Raw genomic sequence first — 9121 nt, forward strand, 5'->3', positions numbered from 1 at the left:
TGATGGGGTGTGCAGGCTTCTCATTGTGGTGGCTTCTCTTGTTTAGGAGCATGGGCTCTAGGTACGCAGGTTTCAGTAGTTGTGGCACATGGGCACACTAGTTGTGGCTCACGGGCTCTAGAGCACAGACTCAGTAGTTGTGGCCCATGGGCTTAGTTGCTCCGTGGTATGTGGGATCTTTCTGGACCAGGGCTCGAACCCGTGACCCCTGCATTGGCAGACAGATTCTTAACCACTGTGCCACCAGGGAAGCCCCTAGACAATATGTTTTAAGGAGATTAGCTGCCTGTTGTGTTCAACTGCCTCTATTTTTGCTCTGCCTGCTTTCCTTTCAAAAATATTTACTACTTCCTATGTGCCAGGTACTAAAATGAGGCACTGAGATATAATATGTGGAAAGGGTTCAAGAGACCATGGATGCCAGGCAGAAGGAACACTACGTGCAAAAATCCAGGGCCGATAACATATTTCTTCTTTTACTTTATCTCATAAAATTTTTTTAAAAAAATTTAAAATATAGGAACTTCCCTGGTGGTCCAGTGGTTAAGGTTCTGCCTTCCAATGCAGGGGATGTGGGTTCCATCCCTGGTCGGGGAACTAAGATCCCACATGCCTCAGGGCAACTAAGCCCACATGCTCTGGAGCCCACGTGCCACAACTAGAGAGAGGCCCGTGCACCACAACGAAGATCCTATGTGCCGCAACTAAGACCCAAGGCAGCCAAACAAATAAATGATTTTTTAAAATTAAAAACATATAAAAACAAAAACCTCTCTATTCCCCAGTACCTTTTCTTCCTGTTTCCAACAGAGGTGACTAGAACTAAAATTTCTCTTCCTGCCTTGATGTGTCATGTGATGCTTGGAGCTATTGTCATCTTTGGCAACCCTGAGGTGATAACCACAGGACAAAAAGACAATACACCAAGAATTACAGAGAAGGAAGATAAATGAAACCCTATCTTTGATAACATTAAGTTGCTGGAACAACCCTGAGTACACCTGCCTCTGGCCTTTTTGTTAAGTGAGCAATAAATGACTTTTTAGTTTCAACCATCCTTAGTCAGGGATTCTGTTACTTTTTTTTTTTAACATCTTTATTGGAGTATAATTGCTTTACAACGGTGTGTTAGTTTCTGATGTATAACAAAGTGAGGCAGCTATACATATACATATGTTCCCATATCTCCTCTCTCTTGTATCTCCCTCCCACCCTCCCTATCCCACCCCGCTAGGTGGTCACAAAGCACGAGCTGATCTCCTTGTGCTATGCGGCTACTTCCCACTAGCTATCTATTTTACATTTGGTAGTGTATATATGTCCATGCCACTCTCTCACTTCATCCCAGCTTACCCTTCCCCCTCCCTGTGTCCTCAAGTCCATTCTCTACATCTGCATCTCTATTCCTGTCCTGCCCCTAGGTTCTTCAGAACCTTTTTTTTTTTTAGATTCCATATATACGTGTTAGCATACGGTATTTGTTTTTCTCTTTCTGATTTACTTCACTCTGTATGACAGACTCTAGGTCCATCCAGCTCACTACAAATAACTAAATTTCATTTCTTTTTATGGCTGAGTAACATTCCACTGTATATATGTGCCACATCTTCTTTATCCATTCATCTGTCGATGGACATTTAGGTTGCTTCCATGTCCTGGCTATTGCAAACAGAGCTGCAGTGAACACTGTGGTACATGACTCTTTTTGAATTATGGTTTTCTCAGGGTATATGCCCAGTAATGGGACTGCTGGGTTGCATGGTAGTTCTGATTTTAGTTTTTTAAGGAACCTCCATACTGTTCTGCATAGTGGCTGTATCAATTTACATTCCCACCAACAGTGCAAGAGGGTAGGGATTCTGTTACTTGCAGCACAAAATATTACTGACTTAATCAGTTTATACTTTTTTACCCCTGAGGAGAGCTTTTCCTAATCTTCCCTATTGCCCTTATGTGCCATTTCCCCAAACTCCCATAATATCCTAAGGTTATTACTCTATCATTGTATTTACCACATGTATTATAATGATCTGTTTATGTATCTGTCTCTTTGTATCCCAGGAGATCTGACATTTTGACCCATTAGAGATATCCAAAAAAGTTCAATGTTGAATGAATGAATAAATCTATGTTTCTTTCTCCAAAGAGGTAATAATCAAAGTAGGGGGTGATAAAATACTGAGGAATTACAAAAGACAGCAATTCTCAAAAGAACAGTTTCCTTTTTTAAAAAATATTTTTTAAAATATTTATTTATTTATTGGCTGCACTGTACAGCTTGTGGGATTTTAGTTCCCTGACCAGGGATTGAACCCGGGCCCTGGCAGTGAAAGTGCTGAGTCCTAACCACTGGGAATTCCCAAAAGAACAGTTCCAACAGGACTCTCTTAGGGCAGAGGAAGCTTTGGAAACTGCAGGCTATCTGGTGCAATTTTTATTGAGGGAAGTACTATTACCTGTTAAGTAATAGCAATAACAATAACACTTCACAATGTGGTGCTTTTCACAACCAGTAAATCTAATATCAAATTTAAACCTCACAGCCATCCTGATGAGGTAAAGAGAGTAAGCATTTTAAAGAATAGGAAGCTGAAGCAGAACCAGAATTTCAAACAAGTTCTACATGCCACACTAAAGATACCTGAAATTTACCTTAAGCTAAATGGTTTAAATATTTCTCTCTCACTGAGATAAAGACCATCTGATGTGAAACTTCTTACTTACCATACAGTAGACAAAGGTTAGAGTCACTCAGAATGACTGGATTTGCTGTTTCTGTCATTCACCCTATGTCCCTGCCACTTTCTGTGTGTCACACATAAGCAAACACGTACACGTGCCTTTCTGTCTTTCACTATTCAGATCTTTGTTTAAAAGATGGGTAGAGAAAGCTGGCACAAGTGTGATATGTCATTCATTCTTTTTTTTAAAAAATATTTATTTATTTATTTATTTGGCTGCACCAAGTCTTAGTTGCGGCAGGCGGGCTCCTTAGTTGCAGCTTGTCAGCTCCTTTGTTGTGGCGTGAGAACTCTTAGTTGTGGCATGCATGTGGGATCTAGTTCCCTGACCAGGTATCGAACCCGGGCCCCCTGCATTGGGAGTGCGGAGTCTTAACCACTGTGCCACCAGGGAAGTCCCTAGTGTGCTATGTCATAATTCTTTATTTTTTCCAAGGGCTGGTCCTAGCAGGGGGCTTGCACACTTGAAAATAAGGAAATGGTTCAGATGTTTGCCTTGGCTTATTAGAGCATTTTCCCTAAAGGGGGAAAAACTACTTAGGACATAAATCAGAAATTAGAAAGTTGTCTGGCAAATACAGAATCAGGGCAGAAGCAGCTGTTTATGTGATATCAATGGTTGTGACATAAGATTATGATGTGGATTCATCTCCACCATAAGAATGTACCTGACCAACAACCTGGACAGTTTTGCTGGCTACGCAGCATGCTGCTTCTCCGGAGACTCTTCTGTGACCCCATGCTTCTTGTTTCCATGCTGACCATCTGCCATTCCACTTAAAGTCTTTTTCCTAAATAATTTAAATATATCTTAAAGGTTTTTTTTTAAACAGGGAATTGCTTTTTTCCAAGTATAATTTGATATATTTTTACATAATATTTCAAAAATATATAAAGCATAAGAAAGTATAACAAAGAAAATTTCAAAATTACTTTGGACCCCCACCATTCAGGGATAATACTGCTGCTAACATTTTGGCATATAACTTTTGTTTGAAAAGGAAAGTTGTATTATTTTATTAAGATATAAAACAATATTATATCTTCCTGGTGGTCCAGTGGTAAAGAATCCGCCTTCCAATGCAAGGGATGCGGGTTTGATCCCTGGTCAGGGAACTAAGATCCCACATGCTGCAGGGCAACTAAGCCTGTGCGCCACAACTACTGAGCTCGAGTGCCTCAACCAGAGAGCCCATGAGCCGCAGACTACAGAGCCCACTAGAGGGAGAAAAAGACCCGCACGCCACAGCTAGAGAGAAGCCTGCGAGCTGCAATGAAGAGCCCGTGTGCTGCAACGAAGACCCGAAACAGCCAAATAAATAAATAAATAAATAAATAAGTATTTTTAAAGTATGTTTTTTTACATACGGGGTTAGGAGCTGTTCGTAAATCACAATCTTTAGTTAGCAGCACATGGACTCTAAGGAAAATGAAGCAAAAGAGCAGGCTAAGAAGAAAATATAAGTAACAATGGCATTTTTATTAGGTTCATTAAATGCAAGTGGTATCAGTACTTACCATCCATTAGAGTAATCCTATTATACGCATCAAATTTGAATTTATAAAAATAAAAAGCAACTTTAAGAACTTTACCACATTTGCCTAAGAATGGTTTGTACAATCTGATGAACACCTACTATTAGCTAATCCTAAAAAACAAAAGCAAGACCTAGTTTAACCCAAACTTTGATATATATGAATGACTGAAGAGAACTTTATTCCAGGTAATTATTTCTGTTTTGGGTTTTGTTTGTTTTTATTTTTGTTTCTGTTTTCCAGGTAATTATTTCTAACCACACTATGGGATGGTTAAAATTTATGATTCCAACTAAATACTGATTATTAAACAGGGTTCACATTAAATTATAGCATGCCTCAAGAATGTTAAGTAGGGCTTCCCTGGTGGCTCTGTGGTTAAGAATCTGCCTGTCAGTTCAGGGGACACGGGTTCAAGCTCTGGTCCGGGAGGATCCCACATGCCGCAGAGCAGCTAAGCCCATGCACCACAACTACTGAGCCTGTGCTCTAGAGCCCATGAACCACAACTACTGAGCACACGTGCCACAACTACTGAAGCCTGCAGGCATAGAGCCCGTGCTCTGCAACAAGAGAAGCCACCGCAAAAGGAGTCCTGCACACTGCAGCAAAGAATAGCCCCTGCTCGCCACAGCTACAGAAAAGCCCACATGCAGCAACAAAAGACCCAACGCAGCCAAAAATAAAATAAATACAATAAATACAATTAAAAAAAAAAGAATGTTAAGTAAACCAGCCCATCATTAACTAACTAATTGACTCCTAGAAGAATATTTACTGAGGGCCTATTACTGCCAGGTACTAGGCAGAGGCCAGGATGTTAAGATAAATGAGACAGTTTCTATACTTTTATATTCAAATGGGAGCTACAGAGAAGTAAATCAACAATTCCAATATGGTGTGAATAAGTGGTAAGAGATGGTGAAAGTACTTAATGTTTTGGAATTACAAAGCAGTACTCAACCCACACAGAGTGTCAGAGAAGTTTTCCTAAAGCTATGGACAATTAAGCAAAGATTTAATAACAAGAGGAAGATGGGTGAAAAGGGGAGGAGGGCTGGCTGTGCTGGAGAGAAGGAATGGCAAAGGCTTGCAGGTCTTTTGAGGAAAATTGGTCAGCCTGGTCAGACCACTGTGTACAAACTGGAAGTGGCAAGATTAGAGAGGTAAGTAGGGTCAGAGAAACCATGAAGGTGTTTGTAATCCATATTAGGTTCCCTGGACTTTATCTAGAGGGCTACAGAATATTTTAAAGATATTTATTATCAATATTTCAGACAGCAAAAAGCACAGTAATATTCAAAAATCTGCAAATGCAACACTAAGCTTAAGAAATAAAACATGCCGGGACTTTCCCGGTGGTCCAATGGTTAAGGTTCTGCACTTCCACTGCAGGGGGTGCAGGTTCGATCCCTGGTTGGGGAACTAAGATCCCACATGCCGTGAGACGTGGCCTAAATAAATAAATAAATAAATAAATAAATTTAAAAAGAAAAAGAAATAAAACATGTTCTTTAAAAAAGAAAGGAAAGGGCTTCCCTGGTGGTGCAGTGGTTAGGAATCTGCCTGCCAATGCAGAGGACATGCGTTCGAGCCCTGGTCCAAGAGGATCCCACATGCCCTGGAGCAACTAAGCCTGCGAGCCACTACTACTGAAGCCCGCGCACCTAGGGCCCGTGCTCCGCAACAAGAGAAGCCACTGCAGCGAGAAGCCGGCACACTGTAACACAGAGTAGCCCCCACTCGCCACAACTAGAGAAAGCCTGTGTGCAGCAACAAAGACCCAACGCAGCCAAAAATAAATAAATTTAATAAATTAAAAAAAAAGGAAAAACCCAAAAAGCAAAAATTAAGAATACATAATACAAACACACATAAGAGTGAATTCCTCTGTGTACCCCTGACCAATGACATTTTTCTCCTTCTTGCTCCATAGAAACCACTATACTGAATTTGCTGTTAATATTTCTACACATTGGGCTTTATACTTAACTATATATGTAACTCTAAACAACATAAACACATGGTTGAGGGATGAGCAAGATGCCCAGTTAAATCTGTTGATTTTCTCTATTGATTTCTGCTCTAATTTTTTTTTTTTTTTTTTTGCAGTATGCGGGCCTCTCACTGTTGTGGCCTCTCCCGTTGCGGAGCACAGGCTCCGGACGCGCAGGCTCAGCGGCCATGGTTCACGGGCCCAGCCGCTCCGCGGCATGTGGGATCCTCCCGGACCGGGGCACGAACCCGTGTCCCCTGCATCGGCAGGCGGACTCTCAACCACTGCGCCACCAGGGAAGCCCTCTGCTCTAATTTTTATTACTTCTTTTCTTCTGCTTATTTTGGATTTAGTTTGCTCCTCTTTTTTTAGTTTCCCAAGGTGGAAGCTTAGATTATTGATTTAAGATTTATTTTCTTTCCTAACATATGCATTCAATGCTATAAGTTTCCCTCTAAGCACACCGCTTTTGCTGCATCCCACAAATTTTGGTAAGTTTGTATTTTCATTTTCATTTAGTTCAAAATATTTTAAAATTTCTCTTGAGAGTTCTTCTTTGAAGAAAATTCACATTATCCAATGTTCCTGCATGCTATCTACTTTTTCATCAGTCCTTAGCATATTAATCACAGTTAATTATGATTATAATTATCATAATTACAACATCACTACCATATCTGACTCTGGTTCTGATGCGTGTTCAGCCTCTTCAAACTGTATTTTTTGCCTTTTAGTGTGCCTTGTAATTTTTTAATTAAAATCCAGACATGATATACTAGGTGAAAGAAACTCTGGTAAATAGGCTTTTAGTGGTGTGGTGAAGTATGGGAGAAGGGGAAACATTTTATAGTTCTACGATTAGGTCTCAGTCTTTTGGAGAGCCTATGCCTCTGGACTATGAACTTTACCAGTGCTTCTCAGTACCCATGACTCCCACTCCACTTTAGATGGGACAGGATGGCTAGAGCTGACTGGAGTTGAGTATTTCCCTTCCTCCAAGTAGGTTAGGCCCTGATAAAACCCCAGCATGTTAGACTCTGGTAAAATAGTTTCTCCTGAGGGCAGGTTTGTTAAGAAGAACAGAATGCTCTGCTGTATTTCAGAATGGTTACTTTCCCCCTTCCTCTGGGGTAAACATGAGGGGGTTTTTCTCCAACCTTCACTGTCAGGAACTAGTAGAGTTTCTGATGGTCCCTTTGACTAGGTCCCCTGGAGCTTTTAACTCTCAGACTTGTTTATACTGAGCCTCCAGCAATTCATCAATTACAGTTTAGGTTTTTTACCAGGCACTGGTTCCTGCAGAAGTTTCTGCTCATGAGTTTCTATTCTAGTTAAGTAGTAATTCTCTATATCATCTGTCTGTCTCTCCAATTTTGGGGGCAGTGGTTTGCCCTGTGACCTCACTTCTCTGAAGAATCAAAGAAGAGTCGTTGATTTTTCACTTTGTTCAACTTTTTACTTGCTGTTAAGATTGAGTAGTAACTTTTTGCCTATATTTTTCAAAAAATTTCTGTGCACTTACTTTTTGGTTGCAAAATGGGCTCATTTCAGACATGTCTTTTCACCTACTTTGTTTCACTTAACAGTAAATCTTTGAAAATTTTCTATATTAATATAGACTTATATCATCATCTTTATTGTTTGCATGATATTTCTTATAAAGATCTATCATAATTTATTGAACGGTTCTCCTGATAGAAATTTGGATCTTTTTCAACATTCCAAACAATGCTGCAGCAAATATCCTTGTACAAGTTTGTATATTTATATGATGATTTTGCTTTGAAAATTCCATTAGAATAATTTTTTCCAATTACAAAAGTAATGAATGTTCATCATAAAAAATTTGGAAAATACAGACAAGTCCATGCCCAGAAATAACAACCATTGTCAATATTTAGGCTGTTTTCTAACTTCAGGTGTAAGAATACTGTCTAATAAGTATAAACTATTGCCAGGCCCTGCTCTTCCTGATTTTGGTCCTGGGAGACATTCTGCCTTGTGAAGGTGACTTTTATAAATATGGATTACATACTGATTTTACTAGTTTGACTTTGTGAGTTCTGGTGGCACTCTTAATTTCCCTGTGAATCATCCGTCTTCCCACAAATGTGTTCAAGAGCAATTTGTAATAAGATTAATTTTCTCGTCTTGTTTCCAGGTTTAAGAAGATTCGCAAGTGACTGTAAAATTAAACACAAGCATGTTGAAAGTAAATTTCAATGTTTCAGTAAAATGCCTATTTTGCTTTCTTTCATGTATATACATTGCTTTGTCCAACCTACTTTTATATTCTGCCTGTAGTTCTTCAGGTTAAACATCCTCATTTCCAGACTACTACCATAACCACTCAAGAAAGAATATCTTCTGCTCTAAATTACTTGAAACACAAAGCTTCAACAAACACTGAGGTAGGCTATCACAAAATGATTCCTGATATGATGGCAAAGTGGCACAGTCTACCTCCCCCACCCAACACAAGCCCAAAGATGCCTCAGAAATAAGAAATGAATGGGCAAAAAAAAAAGAAAGAAAGAAAGAAAATGAAACCAGCAGAAACCCCTGGAGAGTCAGAAGATGGTTATGGTTTGATAAAGAAGGGAAATAGTAGCCCTAGACAAAGGAGGGCCTGGCTTCCAACATGGAGATTTGGGGAGAAATTTTGAGTTGGGCTCTTTTCTATCCACTACATTGCCTAGAGTAGATCACTGTCTTCCCCATCATCCCTCTACAATACCAGAAAGCAAGTTCGTAGGGTTACACTACTGGGATGTAGGGTAAAAAAACCAGCAACTGCTGGCTCAGCCAACAAACACCTAAGGGTTTCCTCCTACCTTTCCTCATAGGC

At 39.9% G+C, this 9121-nt stretch overlaps 1 protein-coding gene across 1 annotated transcript in view; it reads left to right on the plus strand.

The window, feature by feature from the left end:
• The window catches only part of FAM186A (family with sequence similarity 186 member A), a 100508-nt gene extending 92052 nt beyond the window's left edge, over positions 1 to 8456 (plus strand). Inside the window, 1 exon segment of the mRNA XM_060114187.1 lies at positions 8435 to 8456. Coding sequence (XP_059970170.1) covers positions 8435 to 8456 — 22 coding nt within the window.
• The last annotated feature ends 665 nt before the right edge of the window (positions 8457 to 9121 follow it).

This window comes from Mesoplodon densirostris, chromosome 11 (genome assembly GCF_025265405.1).
Source record: "Mesoplodon densirostris isolate mMesDen1 chromosome 11, mMesDen1 primary haplotype, whole genome shotgun sequence".
NCBI classification, from domain to species: Eukaryota; Metazoa; Chordata; class Mammalia; order Artiodactyla; family Ziphiidae; genus Mesoplodon; species Mesoplodon densirostris.